The sequence below is a fragment of the Rhincodon typus genome, chromosome 2 (genome assembly GCF_021869965.1).
Source record: "Rhincodon typus isolate 14 chromosome 2, sRhiTyp1.1, whole genome shotgun sequence".
In the NCBI taxonomy this organism is placed as follows: Eukaryota; Metazoa; Chordata; class Chondrichthyes; order Orectolobiformes; family Rhincodontidae; genus Rhincodon; species Rhincodon typus.
Window position 1 is genome coordinate 124158538 of NC_063333.1, and position 21453 is coordinate 124179990.

At 41.6% G+C, this 21453-nt stretch overlaps 1 protein-coding gene across 9 annotated transcripts in view; it reads right to left on the reverse strand.

The window, feature by feature from the left end:
* Positions 1–21453, reverse strand: part of elmo1 (engulfment and cell motility 1 (ced-12 homolog, C. elegans)) — a 267831-nt gene that overhangs the window by 153878 nt on the left and 92500 nt on the right. For all 9 annotated transcript variants that reach the window (XM_048613453.1, XM_048613493.1, XM_048613463.1 and 6 more), the window contains 3 exons: positions 13472–13571; positions 12000–12151; positions 5506–5584 (listed from right to left, as the gene is read on the reverse strand). In XM_048613453.1, the coding sequence (XP_048469410.1) occupies positions 5506–5584; positions 12000–12151; positions 13472–13571 (331 nt within the window). The remainder of the gene's footprint in view (positions 1–5505; positions 5585–11999; positions 12152–13471; positions 13572–21453) is intronic.

Sequence of the window (21453 nt, forward strand, 5' to 3'; positions counted from 1 at the left end):
GCATTCACCAATTATCACTCCACCTGCTTTCCCCCAGCCATATCCTCCCCCTTTTATTTCCCAGTCCTGACCTGAAACGTCAACTTTCCTACTCCTCTGATGCTGCCCGGCTTTCTGTGCTCCTCCAGCTCCACGCTGTGTTATTTCTGACTCCAGCATCGACAGTTCTTACTATCTGTGTCTGTCACTAATCTACCCACTCTACAAATCCATCACGCACCAAGATGATGACCAAATTAACGGCAAGACATGCTGAATGCTGAACAATTTTACACACTGGGGTGTGTGACACTTGGAACCAAATTCAGCCTGTCCCAACTTATTGTTTTGGCCCATAATCAAGGTCAGATCTTAGAATGGAAAACAACAGAATTTAAAAGATAAAGAGATTGGGAAAATGTTCTGACATATTCGAAATCGATTATTAATCAAGTATGGTGTTAAATAGTAGCCATGTATGGATTTTTAAAAAATTGGATCCCATCTACTGGAAATATTCAATGTATAAATTTGTTCAAATGAAAAGTTATACAGTGCTTTGGACTTCCAAAAGGCACCGAATAGAGTTTTGTATGCAAGTGCTTTAAATAAATACTCTGGTTAGTGAAAGCAGAAAATGGTGGAAGAGTTCAGCTGTTGTTATGTGAATACTGCTAGACTATACACCAATCTGTGCATTTATAGGTTAACAAGCTGAACAACTAAGTCCCTCAGACTAAAACACCACTTGAATCATAGTTTATGTGCTTACTGTTTAGCTAATGAACCAAGGTCTGGTAAACATCTCATTGCTTTTATTAAAAGAAAATCAGCAGTTGAATGTATCCCTGCAGCTCAGCAAGGCTCACCATAAAAATCAATTCCAGTTGTTCTGCACTGAAATGTGTACCAACTTCAACCACCTCCAATTAACCAATGCAGCAACAATATATTGATATCTTTAAAGCTCCCCACTGAAATTTGCTTCACTCACTTTCATCCAATTACGTTCATTCCAATATGTTTGTGGAAGAACATCAAAAAGATAACTACATTGTTTAGGAGAAAGTAGGAACTGCAGATGCTGGAGAATCTGAGATAACAAGAAGAAGGAGGGTCTGAAGAAGGTCATTTTCTGAAGAAGGGTCTAGGCCCGAAACGTCAGCTTTCCTGCTCCTCCAATGCTGCTTGGCCTGCTGTGTTCATCCAGCTCTACACCTTGTTATCTCACTACATTGTTTACATTTGATGAACTTTTGATTACCCAGATCAAACTACTGGGGAAAAGATGTACATAAAGTAAAAATCAATCTTCTCATTCTCCCTATTAACGTAGCTGACACTTACACCTATTCAGTGCTCTAAAGCTGAAACTATTTCACGAATTTTGAAGCTGCCAGTAGAGCACCAGGAAATGCTCAACTCTCCAGGGTCAATCAGATTTGTAAGGTTTCAACTCCTACCAATTAATGGTGCAACAAACAGTATCATAGCAAAAATAAAAGCAAATGATCAAATATCAGAAGTTCTTGCTCTACCCTTGTATATTAGGCTGAAAATTTCAAAAGAAGCAATTAAAGGCTGTATCAAGAATAGTGAGATGTTTCAATTCATAGCACCATGCAGTACAGAAGACTGCCATTTAGCATATGTACCTGTGTCAACTCTTTGAAAGAGCTGTTTCAAAAGTCTCATGTACACATTACTTCTTCATTGTTCTGTAAATTTTTCCCTTCAGTTAACCAGTACCCCTTCGAATGTCATGACTGTATTTGCTTCCACTACTTTTTTTTGGCAGCGTTCATAGCTCACTTACAGAAAAAAAATTCTCATCTCACCTCTGCTTATTTTGCCAATTATCTTAAGTTTGTCCTCTTGCCAGTGGAAATAGTTACCTGTTTATCAAAACCTCCCAATTTTGCTGGTCTTTCCATCCCTCAATTCAACTTTTCTCTCCTGTTGCCCATTCTTCTTCTGCCCTCGTTTCTGTCCTTTTTGTTTACCTGATCCATCATTTATCTCTCTCGCTTCTATTTTTATTTGAGCTTTAAATGCTTTCTTTCTTCTCGCTCGTATACACGGAATAGGGGCAACTAATGTTTTAAATCATTAAAACAATCAGCTTAAAAAGAGAAGTTTCCAGTTGAAAGCAGGATGGCAGACACAGTCACATCTTGATCTTATTTTGAAATTTTTTAAGCATCAAACGGAGATGGGGACAACTCACACCATTTGTCATGGGGCCAGAGGGGAAAAACACAGTATAAGTGTCAACAATGTCCACCTTACTACGGCAACCACAGTTGTTATTATTAACTGTTGCTATTATTATTGTCCATATTATTAAAATATGGACAATCCCATTAGCCTTAACATTCCTCAGTTCTTGTAAAGCAAAAGGTTAAAAAAAAAACCTGGTTTCTCCACATTTTGAACAGATCAAAATATTCCCAAAAATGACTGGAAGAAACACAAATTTCTGGGCAACAATGAATAACTAACAGAATATTATAAACATGCCACACTCCTGAAGCAGCTTAGAAAAGGCCAACAAATCCAACTGTGCAGTGTGGAACAATGAAAAATTGCTCAGCAGCAGTTCAAAGTCAGATTCAGTGGGGAGGCTCTGTAAACATTGATGAAAATAGTATTAGGCAGAAGCAGGATTGCTTGGCAGTCACAGGTCACCGACCACTTTGCAAAATACATTCTTTTCTATGTGGGCATCAGTATGATTATATAGACTATGGAAAGGGTCAGGAATCTAAATTCAGGCACAGCAGATAAGGGGACAACTACGAAAAGGGGGTGGTCGATGCAGGACTGAGGTGTTGCTCTTAAATGCGTGCAGTATACGAAACAAGGTAAATGACACCAGTAGCATACCAGAACTTCAAGAAAGTCAAGGGCAGAGGGGAATGCTGTGGACATCAGTAAGGAGAAGATGCTGGGGAAGCTGAAAGGTCTGAAGGTGGATAAATCACTCGGACTAGATTGATTATACCCCAGTGTTCTGAAGGAAATAGCTGAGGAGATTGTGGAGGCATTGGTGGTGATCTCTCAGGAATCACTGGAGTCAGGGAGGATCCATGGCTAACATAACACCCCTGTTTAAGAAGGGACGGAGGCAGTAAACGGGAAATTACAGGCTGGTTAACCTGACCTGGGTCATTGATAAGATTGTAGAGTCCATTATTAAGGATGAGATTGTGAAGTACATGGAAGTGCATTGTAAAATAGGGCTGAGTCAGCTCAGATTTGTCAAGGGAAGGTCATGCCCAACAAAGCTGTTAGAATTCTTTGGGGAGGTAACAAGCAAATTAGACAAAAGAGAGCCAGTGGATTGTTCTGTTTGGATTTCCAGAAGGCCTTTGACAAGGCACCACACAGGAGGTTGCTAAATGAGATAATAGCCCACAATGTTAGGAGCAAGGTACCGACATGGAGAGAGGATAGGCTGACTGGCAAAAGGCAGACAGTGGGGATAAAGAGGTCTTTTACAGGATGGGCAGTCAGTGATTAGTGGAGTTCCACGACGTTGGGACAACTATTCATGTTATACATTAATAATTTGGATTAAGAAACCAAGGGCACTGTTGCTAACTTTTCAGATGACACAAAGATAGGTGGAGGAACAGACAGTGTTGAGGAAATGGGAGGCTGCAGAAGGACTTGGAAAGGCTAGGAAAGTGGGCAAAGAAGTGGCACATAGAATACAATATGGGAAACAGTGAGGTTATGTACTTTGTTAGGAAGAATAGAGGCGTAGACTATTATCTAAACAGGGAAAGGCTTCGGAAATCTGAAGTACAGAGGGACTTAGGAGTCCTAGTTCAGAATTCTCTCAGTTTGCAGTTAGAAAAGTAAGTGCAATGTTAGTGTTCATCTTGACAGGATGAGAGTACAAGAGTAGGGATGTACTGCTGAGGCTGTGTAAGGCTAGACTGTGAGCAGTTTTGGGCCCTTATCTAGGAAAGGATGTGCTGGTGTTGGAGGGGGTCTGGAAGAAGTTTACAAGAAATACCCCTGGGATGAAGGGCGTATCATATGAGAAGCGGACTCTGGGTCTGTACTCAATGGCATTTAGAAGAATGCGAGGGGCTATCATTCAAACTTACAGAATACTGAGAGGCCTGGATTGAGTGGATGTGGAGAAGATGTTTCCACTTGTAGGAGAGACTAGGACACAAGGGTACAGCCTCAAATTGAAGGGGCGCCCTTTAAAACTGAGGTGAGGAGGAATTTCTTCAGTCAGAAGGTGGTGTCTAAGGAATCCCTTGTTGTAGAAGGCTGTGGAGGCCAAGTTATTGAGTATCTATAAGACAGAGTTAGATAGGTTTACAATTAGTCAGGGGATCTAGCGTTTATTGGATAAAGGCAGAGAATGGGGTTGAGAAACATATTGGCCGTGACTGATGGTGAAGAAGACTCGATAGGCCGAATTGCCTAATTCTGTTTCTATATGTTATGGTTATATGGTCAATAGGAAAGCCAGCATTTCTTGACCACGCCCAGTTACACTGAGGAGATGGTAGTTGTGGTGCAGCTTCTTCTTGAGTCACTACATTTGGTTTGATAGATGAATGGCAGGTAGGGGCAAGAAACAAAACCACATTGGTTTGAGTTTGGAGTCACATACAGATATCAAATGATGATGGCAGGTATCCTTCCCAAAAGGACATCAGTGAACCTTTGCTGTTTTTAAACATGGCAATCCGACAGCTTTATGATTTTTTTTACTGCTAGTCGCCCTTTGATTTACGGATGTTGAAACTGAATGCAGATGTGGATTCTGTCTTGAAATTTGAATTTGTTTTCTCAGATCATTAGTCTATACAGCAGTGATCCCAGTTAATACAGGAAATGGAAATAAACAAAGCATTAACGGCTGATCCATGAATTCAAATTTCATCCTTCATAACCTCCTGTTAAAATGGGGTAGATACCATGTAACTGAACTAGGTCGCAGAATATTGTAAAAAAAACATCAACTATCCCCGGCATCAAGTGGGATAACAGATAGGAGGAATGAGGAGGCCATTCAGCACCTAAAACTTTTTCCACCAGTTGGTGGATCATTGCTGATCTATATTTTGAGCCCTACTTTGGTTCCATAAGCCTTAACATTTTTGCTTGACCAAAATCTATCAATGTCAGCTCCTTGGTTTGCCCGCAGTAAAATCCAGGTACCAATACAAAATAGCCACACAAGATCCTACAACAATTCTAGCAGCTGTAAAAACAAAGTCGATAAGGCAAATGTGCAAGGAAGATCAAGCAAATAGAAATCCGCCAGTAAATACCAACAAGGTATCTATAAGACTTCACTTGCAAAACATAAGACAGATAAAGTGGTTCAGGTCATACATTTTAAGCAGAATGATGAGCTGATAATGAAAAAGGACACCAACCAGTTTTGAGGTGGGTGACAAGCATTGCACACACATATACAAGCATCGTAACTGCACTGAGTTTGACAACTGACAAATTAGTGGATATCAGATCAAAGGATATCTGTATAAATACCTGTCTCTTGTCGTCAGGGGCTTTAAGGAAGAGTGCATTTATCACAGCAATCGTGTAAGTCTGAATGTCAGGATCCGACCTTTTATGACCAAAATAACACCAAAAACATATTAACATGGAAGCATGCTGTTCCTTTGTACAGTTCAAACAAGACCTATGTCATTGATTCTATCAGCAATATTAAATCATGATGATCAGATTTACATCCATGCACTCTCAAACAATCCAGTTGCTGTCTGTGAGTCAGTTGTAAGGAAAATACCAACTCTGCTTCTTCTTCATAAATCAATGCTGCTTTTCTCAACTGCCACATCAGTTGAAACTTATTGTTTCTAACAACATTCCACTGTGGCCACAGTAAACACACAATCTATTTGACCCAAAAGCAGAAAGTGCTTCTTGATGGAACATTTAATGCTTTTAGAAGGTTTTGCATCTCAGTCCCCATTATATTTTATATTGCTTATTATAGGCTTCTCAATGCAATAACCTATAAATTACAGATGGCAGGATACTGTACTGCAGTATTAAATAACATACATGGATATATTTACTATATGTGTATGCAAAATTCAACATTTAACAGAAACTCTTTAAAAATAATATGAAGCCTAAAATGTGACACATTAGTAGTTAGTCTGAGTGCTCTAATTCAACCCTCTCTATGATTTTAAGAAGGTGCATCTACTAAGAAGCACTTAAATGACAAGTACATCCTTATTATAAGTACTTTTGGAAAACGATTAAGTTTCCTTACTACTTAAAAGATCACAGAATCATAGAGCACATTTAGCCCATTTTGTTAATGCCAGCTTTCACAAAGCCACCTGCTTAGCCCCTTCCCCCTTTCCGATTCTCTTAACTCTAAATGTTCCCCTTTTGTGTATTGATCTTATTACTCTCTCAGGCAATGTACTCCTACTAACAATTCAATGTATAAATCTGGTTGTTTATATTTATCAAATACAGCAGTTATTGCAAGATTAACCCTAAGAAGCAGCATAAGCCCTACTGTCTGAAAGACGTTAACCATTCAACTTTTGCGTTTGCTTCCACACAGCCACATTCCCTTCAATCCATAAGGTGGAATTTTGCTAACATGTTTATCATGTGATTCTTTATTAAATGGCTCCTTACAGTCCATAAACACAACATCAATTGCATTACACTCACAAGCTCTCTTCAACACTTTGCATAATTTGCCACTAACAAATCCATGCTGGCTTCCAATTATTAGTCCACATTTTAACAAGTGCTAATTAATTTTTTAAGACGTCCGCAGGATACAGTAGTCACAGGTAAGGCGAGCATTAATTGCCCATCCCTAGATGCTCTTGAGAAGGTGGCAGTGTGCTGCTTCTTGAACCACTGTAATCCGTTTGCTGCAGGTAAACCCATAATACTATTAGCGAGGGAATTCCAGGATTTTGACCCAACAACATTAAAAGGATAACTGTAGAGTCAAGATGGTGAGTGGCTTGGAGGGGAACTTGCAGTTGGTGGTGTCCCCAAGTATTTGCTGCCCTTGGCCTTCTAGTTAGTAGTGGTTGTGGATTTGGAAGATGTTGTTTAAGAAGCCTAAGTGAATTTTTGTACCAAATTAATACCTCTGAGAAAGACTGCCTTACCACTAACATTAGTCTAACAGGTGGGAGCTGCCCTCTCTCCATCTTTTGAACAGATGTAGAACACTTGAAGCTCACTCAATCTCTGGTAGCACTCACACAAAGAGGACTGAGAGATTGTGGGCAGTTCTTCTGCTATTTTCATACTTACTTCCCTCAGCAACCCAGGATGCCTCCCATCCAGACAGGATGGATTTTTTAAATTTGTAACATTTTCTGGCTATTTTGTGGCTCAACACTCAAATAGGAAGCTTCACAACTGGCACTATTTTAGTGAACCTTTAACGAACAATTCCATTATAAATAGTATTGCTTACTATACTGTTTTGCCCTGGATAACATTGCAAAATGCCAGTTTCCTACACTAAGACACTGAAAAATAGGATATTTAACCATGATACCCAACCTCTCCAATCTCATTCACCTCCTTTCTACAGGGAGGTTACAACCAAAGAAGATTACTGTCCTTCAGCCACTGAAAGACCATGAAATGTAACTTAAAAAGAAGGAATCTTATTTTGAGCAAAGTCGTGTTCTGTATTGCACGGTGTCAGGAATGCCCTTCAATTTCAGATTTCCATTAATTTCTACCACTAGTTTACACAAACAAAGTTTTTGAAAATGTTATTGTTCAGCACTTGCTCCATTACAGACAAAACACATCACTGAGAAGAGAAACTGTAAGGAAGCCAGAAACCTTCCCCATGGGGAGCAAATGATTTATGGTTGAAGAGTCAAGTATACAGTTCTTGGAAAACACATGTTGGTTGCACTGACACAAGGCTGGAGTAGATATATCATTCACCCTGCCAAACACAATTGGCGTCTGAACCATAGAACTTAGGAGGAGGCCAATTCAATATGCCCGTACCAAATCTTTGAAAGAGTTAGTTGATTTGCCCTGTTCCTCTCTCTTGCTCCACTGCCCTACACATTTTCCTTTTTCAAGTATATACTTAGCTACTCAGCAATATTTGAATTTACTTTCACCTTGTTTTCAAACATGCTATAGGCTGTTGTGTTGCAGTGGTAATTGTCCCTATCTTTGATCCAGGAGGCCACAAATTCAAGTCCCACCTAATCCAGAGGTGTGTCATAACATCTCTGAATAGGTTGGTTCAAAATATCTAAACATCCATTTATCTTGCCAAAATGAGAACTGTAGTTCACAGAATCTGGTATCTCGTCAACTATCCATCAACCGAAGACAACTTCAGATAACCTTTGGATTCCAAGTTAGTGAGTGTAACTGAGTCAAGTCTTGCCCAGTCATTGCTGAAGCCCCATGCATTTGATCAATAACCAAATGTGCATCATAAACCTGCCCGTCACAAAGTGTTAGGTGCTCATTGAGACAGTTTCTATGGATTAATTTCACTGTAGGCTGAGAGTATTTATCTGGTCACCATCAGTGGCTGTGTCCACTGAGCCTGTGAACTTCAGTTATTGTGGACCATTCGGTTGACCCCTGGCCCATTGAGAGCCGTTGAATAAGGAGTGTTTGTGTTACGTTCCAATACACAGCCAGCACTCGGACTTTACGTGGATCCCATCACTTTCATCCTACTCAGCCCGTCCACACACCTTGCAGATCAGCCGGTTGCCAGGGAATTTTTGTGTCTTTCTTTTTCTCCCAAACAGCTTGAACTATAAACCCAGACTGTTCCTACCTTCTGAAGCACAGTTTGTCCTGGGCCTGAGAGGTTGAGCTCCTCACCTTCTGTTCTCTAGTTGCATCACATTTTTTGGCAAATGTCATGGAGGGTTCCTCTCTGTGAGCCTTAGCGAGTTTTCTCACACTACCTTCCCAAACTTGTCTAACTACCTAGGCCATGCCCCTGTGGTGCCCCACTCATTGTCTTCCCTAGTCATAGGCAGACATACTGACCACCGCTGGATCCTCCCAGGATTCCTGACACCGATGCCATCTTTAAAACCAAGCTGTGCACCCAGTCGAGTGCTGGCCGCCCACTGCTGCCCTGCACAGCTCCTGTCAATCACCCAAGACATAGAGTCATAGAGCTGTACACCATGGAAACAGATCCTTCGGTCCAATTCATCCATGTCAACCAGATATCCTAAATTAATCTAGTCCCATTTGCCAGCATTTGGCCCATATCACTCTTAAACCTTTCCTATTTATCAAGCAGCGTCTGCTCACTGACACACTGTTTGCATTCCATCAGAACCACTCAACTACTGACCTCATTGCAACCTTGGTTCCAACATGGACAAAAGAACTGTTAAGGTCAGCGACTGCCTTTGACATCAAGGTCCCATCTGAGAAGGTGTGGTATCAAGGAGCAACGCTAGAAACAATGGGAACTGGGGAAAATGCTGCTGACTGGAATATACCTAATGGAAAGGAAGATGTTTGTGGTTGTTGAAGATCAACCATTTCAGCTCCAAGCTCTATAGGATTTCCTCAGAATCATGTCCAAGACCCAACCATCTTCAGATGCTTCATCAATGACCTACCATCCATCGCAATGTCAGAAGTGGGGATGTTCAGTAATGACTATACAATGTTCAGCACTATCCGCAATTCCTCAGACACTGGAACAGACCATTTCCAAATGCGGCAAGACCTGGATAATATTATCACTTCTTGGCTCAAGCCTCAAGTGATATTCTAGCTAAACAAGTGCCAGGCAATGATCATCTCCAGCTACGGAGAATTTAACTAACCAATTGTGATTCAACAGTATTACCATTCCCAAGTCTTCCAGATAAAGCATCCTGGGGATCACCATTGACCAGAAACTGAACTGGACCAGCCAAAAAAAATACAAGAGCCTCAAAAGCAGGTCAGAGATTAGGAATCTGCAATATTTCTGCTCCAACTACTCAAGACACAACTGTTCACTATAATAGTTAGTGATGGATTAAGAGTTCAGTTAGCTAGATGGTTTGTGATGCAGAGTGATGCCAACAGTGCTGGCTCAATTCTCGCACAAGCTGAGGTCACCACAAATGACTCTCCTTCTAAACCTCTCTTCTTGCCCAAGTTGTGGTGACCCTCAGGTTAAACCAACACCAGTCATCTCTAATGAGAGAGGACTGTAAGACTATAGTGACTTCATCTTTTTAACTGGAAAATAATGGAATGGACACTGTGCTTCAGATTAACAAACCTTCTAAGACCACACCTGAAGTGTTCTGTGCAGTTATGGGCAGCATACCTTACAAATGATTAATAAGCCTTCGTTGAAAGGTTATGTATATTTACCAGAATGATTATCTGGTCTCCAACAGTTAAATTACAAGGAGAAATTAGGACTGAATTCTCTGGAATTCAGATTCTTAAGAAGCAATTTGTTTTAAGTTTGAGGTTGTAAGGGAAACAGATAGGGGAGATAAAAAGCTACTATCCTCTTGTTTGGAACACTTAAGAATGGAGGTCTAAAATTGAGAACCTTTCAAGTGAGAAATCAGGAAATACATCAAGTAGAAACACCGTAAACTTACATCTGAAACAGGAGAAACGCCTGTTCATTTCGCCCACATATTGAATCTCTATCACTATTGCTTTTCCGAATGATTCCCCCCCCCGCCGCCCCGACACATCATGCAGCTACTTTCAGTCTTTCACTGAACCTGGGCATTGAAGGCAAGGTGGGCATTTGTTCCCCATCCTTAATTGCCCTTGAACTTGAATGGTTTGCTAGGCTATTTCACGACTGTATCAGTCAAGAATGGAGTTAGTGAGGAAAATGATAACCTAAAAGACTCATCCACTCATCTGGACTCATCAGCAGCTGGTTAAATGCAAGTGAAACATGCAATGATGCCAACAGGAACCCAGAGGGGCAGGCAGTCACTACCCATTGAGTGTACCCTGAAATGTAAGTGACTGTTGTTCAAGATGGAGGACTGAAGGAAGAAGCAGCAAGCTGAATGGTTCTGAAGAAGGGTCTAGGCCCGAAACGTCAGCCTTCCTGCTCCTCTGGTGCTGCTTGGCCTGCTGTGTTCATCCAGCTCTACACCTCGTTATCTCTATAGCTGAATGATCAGATTGCTGCTCTGAATTTCGTGTCAGAAAAAGGTTGCCACCTAGTTTCTATCTGGCAGCTGGGGGATTGGAAAACTGCATATCAATGAGGTGAGGTGATGTAATAACCTGGAAATTATTATGTGCTAATTCATGCAAACAGGCAACTTGACCTGCAGTTCAATACTCGGGTGGAAAATGGGACTTTTTGCTCTTGACATCACGAATATCCTTACTGCTGATCTCATCTTATTCTCCCAATATTCTCACAATTGCTCACGTCATTCAAAGACTGGGAAAATTTCATCTACTGGGCTCAAAACATCAACAGTGTTTTTCTCTCCACAGATGCTGTCAGACCCCAGTTTCTCCAGCACTTCCTGTTTTGATTTTATTTGAGATCTCCAGCATCCACAGTATTCTGACTTTATTTCAGAATGTGACCATCTGGATTTACCAGCATTTACGCTCATCTCAATGATATCAGCATTTTTTTTTTAATCCGAGCCTAACCTTAAATGCATCTTTGCTACCCACTTCAACTTCTTCCAGTGGGAATGAGTTACATATTTCAAGATCTTTATTGGATTTTTTGTAGCAATCTTATATTTATAATCATTAAGTTTAGAACCTCCCCACGGGTGCAAACATTTCTATGTCAGACCTATCAAACATATTCATAATTTTAAAAACCTCCCCTTAGCACATTTTTTTCTAAAGGAAAGAATCTAACCTATTCCATCTGCCTTGATACTTATGATCGTAATATAAATCATTTTTGTATTTTCTCGAGTTTCTCTTCATTTTTTCTATAATGTGTAGTCAAAGCATACCATACCAATCTGGCACAACATCTTATTTACATTCTGAGGGCTTACCCTTGTAGATGTGGCATTAGCTGGCCAATAGTGATTTCTTGTGCCACCTTCTGGTAGAGATCATAACTGTTCAATACCATTGACTCCAAGATTGCTAGCGACCGTTGTAACATAGATACGTCTGTTGCAGATTTGTTCACGTAACTCGCTATCTGTATGTTTAAAAAAAAGTTTTAAATTCTGGCCTTAAAGTTTCTGCAAAGACATTGCAGCCCCACACATGGATACAAATTTATATCCCCAACCTTTCTCAAACCGGTCATACTGAACATACAGCCTCTATGAAGCTGGTACCATCTGAGCCACGTATATACAGATAATGCAACAATTTTCGTCTGTTTAGTTGGAAGTGGGAGGCAGGGGGAAACTGCAAGGAAGACGCTTTTACACTTGAGATAGTATCTATTTTATGGTTTAACAGATTTGGCAAATTTAAAAAAACATTCAGGTTATTCAAAAATTTGTGATTTGCAATTCCGAAGATTATGAAAAATGTACAGGCAACAACAGAAAAAAAAGCACGATAGAGGTTTTCAACTGCTACTTGAACCTGCTTTTGTTTTTCTTCATTTTGTTTTCTTTGGTGGGGGCAGGTGAAAAGCTGGAAATTGGTTGTTCATAATGGACATTCAGAAACAAGTCAGTAAATGTGAAATGTAACGCACTGGGTTACATTTGGAGAAATGTCATCATTGAACAGCAACTCCTATAAGCCAACTACTAGGTTTCCTCAGAACAACTCCACCTCATCATGCCATCTTTACAGCCCTCGTTCACAGCGTATCCAAAAAGCTAAATCCCTCTCAGCCCTGAACTTTGATGGTGGTATCTCAGTTGGGAGCATGCTGACATCTGCACCACAAGGTCCCGTTTTGAAGTCCTATTCCAGGACTTCAGCATAAAAATCAAGCCTGACAATCTGGTGCAGTACTGAGGAAGTGCTGCACTGTCAGGGTGCCATTTTTCAGATGGGGCATTAAACTGAGCCCCTGTCTGCCCTCTCAAATGGGCATAAAAGATCCCATGGCACTACTTCAATGTTATTCCTGGTATCCTGGCTATTATTTATCCCTCAATTGACACTGCAAGAAACAGATTATCTGTACATTATCAAATTGCTAAGCATAACAGCTTGCTGTCTGTAAATTATTACAGTAAGTAAAATGGACAGATGCACTTCTATGTGGTCCATGCATCTTCACAAAACACCACCACTTCAATAGCCTTTATTTTTTATGCCTGATCACTAGCTTTTAGTAACTTTACAGAATAAAAGCAGATGAGGGAGTTAAGACACCGATCAGACATGATCTAATTGAACGTTAGAATAGGCTTTAATGGCTGGATGACCTACTCCTGCTCCTTTATTCCTAAGTACTGTATAGCTGTGCCATTCCTTACTTGACCTGTCCTGTCTCTCCATCATTCTGCTCTCCCATCATTATTACAAATCATAACAGCCATTACAGTACCTTTTTGATGAAAGTCACAGAGAATGTATCCCAGGAAACAATTCCATGGTCCATGAGCTCAACAAACGCAGTCAACGTGAATGACAGCATATCCCCAAAGCTGAAAGAATAAATAATGCACAAGTCAGTCCAACTGTCTGAACTCAGACCACAGGGGAATTTTGCTGAAGCTGTTTCTGCACTGCAAGAAATTAGGCACAGGTATACAACAGATGAAAGCCCTACTGGTACCATAACAAGCCCTACATGGTACCGTAGTTGTCAGAAAGCTCAGAGCATGTGGGTAGCTGCAAAAGAAGTGAATAAATTAAATTATGCCAATAACTCAGTAAACAGCAGCGCCATAATCTGAAAGGAAGAAGTATTAGTAGAAGTTGTGCAGTGCAGCCAAGAGACCATCATGCAATTCCCATGCGCTGGATTATAGAACTCCCAGATTAGGTAAGCAACTAGCTTCATTCACATTTCCAGCTTTGTCAGTGACTGTGTTATCCATCAAGAATTACAGTCAAATAATCAACCATCTCTTTACCAGAATACTGTTGGTGTGGGGATTCTAGATCTAAAAATAAGGAATAAGCTCACAGAAGAAAATGTTTTCTGAGCCACACAGCATGACTTCACTGAGTGCATAGTAAATTGGAGCTTGATACACAACTTTGCTTGGTGAAGATATGTTACCTGTTTTTTTTGGAAATGCAGAATTCACTGTCTCCAGTTCTGTAATTAATTATGCATTATCTTCCAATTTCAGGTAAAGCTTCTAAACATAACTGAGAGGGAATGAGGACCGTTCTCCATCAGCCTGAGTTCACATGATAATTTAAATGCCATTGACACAGATGTTACACTCAAATGGATTAATGTAGGATCTTCACGCACCCAGTCATTCACCAGTAAAATGCATTTGATCCTCTCCTCATGGTTAAGAGAGTTAATTCCACAGAATCAGGATCAGCATATTACTGACTCCAGTTTAATGAATAAAACCCACTCAACACAGCAATAACGTATTCTGTAGTATTTCCACCAATAGCATCTAATCAAGGCAAAACATTTTGGCTGTTTATTTTGTAATGCAGTTACTATTGGACACAAGCATTCTACAACAACCAACAAACAGCAATGAGATCAATGGTTGCTCAACCTCCTAAAAAATACAAGTGGAGAATGGGCAAAATGGAAGAATGCTGAGAGAACTTCCTAGCCTTTTCAAATAATGCCACTGGATCACGTGAAACTGGCAGATCTGGCCTGGGTTAATATCATACTTTTGGCCTGTTCATGGCACTACATCAGCTTAAACACCTGACGTCAAGTGCTTGAATCATGTTTTGGAGCAACAATTTCCAAACTGCAGAGTCATACAATCCTCACCAATCATAACTTACAAGACAGAAGAATTCATTCATGAAGCAGTATTTTCAATGCATACATAATGCACTGTACATATTCCAGTTATTTTCCAACAGACTGATTCATTTCAACTTGGAGGCCATCATCTGATCATCCAGTGTGTTTACTATTACATTTTTCTATACACAAGGGCATTTTACTCACTTTTCATAAAGTCAATCACACATAGTAAAAAACACATACACTGCCTTCCAGATTCTCCTCACCACTTTACATTCCTAAAACAAAACAAACTTGCAGTCTCTGCCTCCTGCAGATCCTTTAGAATGTCTTTCTTCAAGACCCTATTCCCTCAGTTTCAGTGGCCCTGTAGTGTCTCACTTAAGTGGTCATTGCCTGCACAAGAGCCCTTACAGTGGGTGCCAATTGAAGGGCATGTATCCTGCATGCAAACAAACCCAGTCAATTTCCTTAACCACATTATTCCTTTTCGCATTGTGGGGAGACTGCAAACAGCAGACTAGGCACCTGAAAAGGGATTGTCTTCAGCAAAACAGGGAAGAAGCAATGAGACTAATTGAATAGTTTGTTCAAAAAGCCAGTACGGCTACTCAGGGCCAAAGGGTTTCCTGTACTCAGTAACTGTATTCTAACAATGATCGCTCAGAACCTGATATCAGTTGAATGGTACTCTCAGTGTCAGGTTAGCACTGTTAACTTGATAAAATAGAAAACAGTATGTATCTAACTACAAGGCGATATTTTAGGGTGAGTGCATAAGACAACTTCACTAACATGACAGCAGAGTATTCAACCTTCCAGCCATATTGTAAAACAACTTTGGGTTGATGACAATCTACACATAGTGAACATATATGTACTAATTCAAGAATTTGCCAAAGAATATCATCAAGAAGCTGACTAATGCTTAAATGGAGGGTCTCAGCTTGAAAAGGACTGAATTTATCAATGAAAGGTTCCTTTCAGAACCAAATGACCAAGATCATCAGTCCAGCACTCCACACTTACCTACTCAACATTATAGGTCTATCTAGAGCAAAGTGTGAGATTTTAGAACACAAACGATTGATGTTCTTGCCCTCAAAATAAATGACCTGAACCCAATCTATTCCTAATGCAGACACATGGATTCTACATGGTAACATGCCAACATCATACAAGTTATTGTGTAATTATATCCATGGAAATCACATCAACAGACAGTTCACCATTCTCCATGGGAATCAGAGTGATCAAACCGAAGGCTGCGCATGTTTACCACACACTAACAATATTGCCAACCATTGACCCAGCAAACATTAACCATTCAATGCTCTACATCAGTGAGTTCATCATGTGGAGCTTTCCAAAATGAATAAGTAGAAGTCAGATATAAAGAACAAAAAACAAGAACAAAGAACAATACACAGCACAGGAACAGGCCCTTCAGCCCTCCAAGCCTGCACCGACACATTTTGCCCTTCCATACTAAAACTGTCTTCAATTACAGGATTTGTATCCCTCTATCCCCTTCCTATTCATGTATTCGTCCAGGTGCTTCTTGAATGCTGCTACTGTGTCTGCTTCCACCACCTCCTCTGGCAACGCATTCCAGGCACTCGCCATCCTTAGTGTCAAAAACATGCCTCGCACATCGAACCTGTGTCCCTAGTAATTCATCCCTCCACCCCGAGGAGAAAAGTCTCACTTTCTTCTCCATCCATGCCGTTCACAATTTTATAAACTTCTATCAGGTCACCCCTCAACCTCCTGCATTCCAGTGAAAACAAACCCAGTCTGTCCAACCTTTCTTCATAGCTAAAATCCTCCATACTAGGCAACATCCTGGTAAATCTTTTCTGTACCCTCTCCAAAACATCCACATCTTTCTGGCAGTGTGGTGATCAGAACTGTACACAATATTACAACGGTGGCCCAACTGAAGTTCTATAAAGCTGCAGCATAACTTGTCTACCCTTACACTCAATGTCCCTTTCAATGAAGGCAAGCATGCCATAAGCCTTTTTTACCACCTTATCTACCTGCACTGTCACCTTCAGTGATCTGTGCGCCTGCCCACCCAGATCCTTCTGCATATCAAGGGTTCTGCCATTCACTGACTAATTTCCACCTGTACTTAACCTTCCAAAACATATCATCTCACATTTGTCTGGATTAAACTCCATCTGCCATTTTTCTCCCCATGCCTCCAACTGATTGATATCCTACTGTATCCTCTGACAGTCCTCCTCACTATCCGCAACTCCACCAATCTTTGTTTCATCTGAAAACTTACTAATTAGACTAGCTATGTTTTTCTCCAAATCATTTATGTAGACCACAAACACAGAGGTCCCAGCACCGATCCCTGTGGAATACCACTAGTCACAACCCTTCATTCCAAAAAGCATCCAATCCCTGTGGAATACCACTAGTCACAACCCTTCATTCCAAAAAGCATCCAATCCCTGTGGAATACCACTAGTCACAACCCTTCATTCCAAAAAGCATCCTTCCACCACTACCCTCTGTTTCCTATGATTAAGCCAGTTCAGTATCCATCTTGCCAGTTCACCCCGATACCATGTGACTTCACCTTTTGTCAAAGGCTTTACTGAAGTTGATGTAGACAACATCAACTGCTTTTCCCTCATCAATCATCTTTGTCACCTCCTCAAAAACTCAATCAAGTCACCTCCCCCTCACAAAACCACGCTGTCTATCGCTAATAACTCCATTTGCTTCTAAATGAGTACAGATCTTGTTGCTGATAACCTTTTCCAATGATTTCCCTACCACCGACACGAGACTCCCAGGTCTGTAATTTTCAAGATTAACCCTGCTACTCTTCTTAAACAATGGGACAACATTGGCTGTTCTCCAGTCCTCCGGGACCTCATCTGTGGCCAAAGAGAATACAACGATGCCTGTCAATGTTCCAGCAATTTGTTCTCTTGCCTCCCTCAATATTCTGGAATGGATCCCATCAGGACCCGGGGACTTGTCTATCATAATACTTTTTAAGACGGACACTTCTTCCTTTTTAATAGCAACTTGGTTTAGAAACTCAACACTCCCTTTCCTGAGATCATCCTCCACCAATTCCTTCTCTTTGGTGAATACCGACACAAAGTATTCATTTAGGACCTCATCTACCTCTGCTGGCTCCACACACAGATTCCCTTCTTTGTGTTTGAGTGGGCCAACCCTCTCCCTGGCTAACCTCTTGCTTTATATTATAACATATATAAAAGCCTTAGGATTCTCCTTAATCCTATTTGCTAACGACTTTTCATGACCCCTTTTCGCCCTACTAATTCCTTGTTTAAGTTCTTCCTTACTTTCCTTACATACTTCAAGGGCTTCTTCAATTTGCATCCTCCTAGACCTTACGTATGCATCCATTTTCTTTCTGACCAAGGTCATAACATCCCTGGTCATCCAAGGTTCACATAACTTGCCATACCTATCCTTCATTGTTGCAGGAAAGTGCCACTCCTGAACTCTTATCAACTGCCGCTTGAAATACTCCCACGTGTCCAATGTAGATTTACTCTCAAACAGCCACCTCCAATTGAAATTCTCCTGTTCCTGCCTAATATTGTTGCAATTCACCTTCCCTCAATTTAACGCCTTCACCTGAAGACTGCTATTATCCCAATCCGTCAGTATCTTAAAACTCACAGTTTTATGGTCACGACTCCCGAAATGCTCCCCCACTGAAACTTCACTCATCTGGCTGGGCTCACTTCCCACAACCAGGTCCAGCATAACCCCTTGAGATAACAAGGTGTAGAACTGGATGAACACAGCAGGCCAAGCAGCATCAGAGGAGCAGGAAGGCTGATGTTTCAGGCCTAGACCCTTCTTCAGAAATGCATAACCCCTACCCTGGTTGGGCTGTTTACATATTGTTTCAAGAAACCCTCCTGAATGGTCCTTACAAATTCTGCCCCATCCAAGCCCCTAGCACAAAGTGAGTCCCAGTCCATATAGGTGAAGTTAAAATCACCCACCACAACAATGCTGCTGTTTTTACATTTTTCCAAAACCTGTCTGCATTGTCTCTCCTATCTCCCGCTGGCTGTTGGTAGGCCTGTAGTATACCCCCAGCATTGTGATTTCACCTTTCCTGCTACGAGTTCTACCCATACTGCCTTGATGCACGAGTCCTCTGATGTACCCTCCCTCAGCAAAACTGTGAGATACTCCTTTACCAGTAACGCAACTCACTCGTCCCTTTTACCTCCCTTTCTATCATACCTGAAACATCTAAAACCTGGGATATTCAGCTGCCAGTCCTGTCCCTCTTTCAACCAAGTCTCTGTAATCACAATAATGTCATTGTTCCAAGTACTAACCAATGCTCTAAGTTCATCTACTATGCCTATTATACTTCTCGCATTGAGACACATGCATTTCAGCAGCATTTCCCTGCCTGTTCTTGTTCTTAGTAATGTCTGCCTTGGTTTCTACCTCTCCCCTAACTTCTGCATCTACTACCCTACTCCTCTGGTTCCCATCCCCCTGCCACACTATGCTAAACCCTCCCCAACCACTCTACCAAGTGTGCCCCCAAAGACATCAGTCCCAGTCCTGCTCAGGTGTAACCTGTCCGGTTTGTACAAGTCCCACCTCCCCAGAGCTGGTCCCAATGCCCCACAAATCTAAAACCCTCCCCTTCAGACCATCTTTTCAGCCACGTGTTCATCTTGCATATCTTGCTGTTACTACTCTGAGTAGCTGGTGGCACTGGTAGCAATCCTGAGATAATTATCTTTGAGGTCCTACATTTCAACTTTCTTCCTAGTTCTCTATGTTGTGCTTTTAGGACCTCATCCCCTTTTTTAATCTATGTCATTAGTACCATTGGCTTTCACCCTCCCCCTCCAGAATGTCCTGCAGCCTTTCTGAGACATCCAGAACCCTAGCACCAGGAGGCAACATGCCATCCTGGACTCTCGTTTGCGGCCACAGAAACGCCTATCTATTGCCCCTACTATTCCCCTATAACTATAGCATTTCTATACCCATCTCTCCCTCCCTCTGCAGCAGAGCCAACCATGATGCCATGAATTTGGCTGCTGCTGTTATCTCCTGAGAGGCCATTCCCCTCAATTGTGTCCAAAACAGTGTATCTGTTTTGCAGTGGAATAGCCACAGGAGATTCCTGTACTGCCTGCTTAGCCCCTCCTGCTCTGCCTGGTGGTCACCCATTCCCTTCCTGCCTGTGGAGTCTGAATCTGAGGTGTGACCACCTCTCCAAACGTGCTATCCACGACACTCTCCGCCTATTGAATGCTCCGGAATGTCCCTAGCCGCTGCTCCAACTCCGAAAGCCGGGCTTCCAGGAACTGCAGCTGGAGACACATTTTGCGCATGTTTAGGTCCTGGACACTGGAAATGTGCCCGGCTTCCCACATCGAGCAAGAACAGCAGACTCCAATTTGTAGCACTCCTGCCATGTCTTAACCCTTTAAGTTAATTAATCCCTACGATGTTAAATAATTTTAATACTATGTTGAAGTTTCTGATGCTCTCTGCTCCGATAACAATTTCGCAAAACTTATCTGTTACTCACCAACAACAGTTCCCAGAAATAGTTTAAACTTGTGCTCCTTTACCTGCTGGAAGTCTCGCTGCTGATCTTCCTCTCACAATGTTCTGTCTCCTCTGAACCTTGCCTCTCCCTTTTTTTGGGGTTAGAGGAGGAAAGGGGGCTGGAAACACTACAGTAATGTAAAGTTTGGGGCTAACCGCTCCTTAACAGCAGGTTCTTCCCCAATAGCCTTCATGCCCACGCTGACTGCAAAGTCCACTCCAAGAATGCAAACGAGCGATGAGACAGCACCCTCTTCCACATACACAGTTCTTCCATAATGTCAAACAGCCGGGAACCTTTTTTTCTTTCTACTGGATCTTTGTCGTGTGACCAATAATAGAAAAAGGGCTGCTCCCAGAAGACACTCAAGAATTTTTCCTGACTCACAACACAACCCACACGTACATGTAGGAATCAACAGCAGGTTAGAGGCTAGAAACCCAGCATTGAGTAACTCACCTCCCGATCCCCCAAAACCTGTCCACCATCTCCAGGGCACAGGTCAGGAGTGTGATGGAATACTCGAGTGATCTTAGTCTCTCGACCATTTGGTGGCCATACTGTCAATTGCCCAGGTCTTAGGCTCTGGAACTTCCTCTCCAACCCTCACAACCTCTCTACCTCACTTCCTTCCTTCAAGACACTCTTTAAATCCTATCACTTTGACCAAGTTTTTGATTGGTGAACTTAATATCTAATATGACTCAGTGCAATAATTTGCTTTATAATGGTCCTGTTAAGTATGTTAGGACATTCTATTATCTTAAGGACACTATAAAAATTTTAGTTGTAAGGCTTTGTGGCCCACCTTCCAAGAACTGTTGAGAAAGAATACCACTACCCTGAAAGATAGTTTGCTCAAATGCAAGAGCCACCAGAAGCGTTCTGCGTTGCTACAGGAAAGACTAAGTGGCATCTCAATCCCAGGAGTGAAGAAAGCATGTGGAAGGGTTTGGCACTCTAGACCCAGACATAGGAGCAACCCACTAGGTGTACCTCAAGGATCTGTTTTGGGGCCACTGCT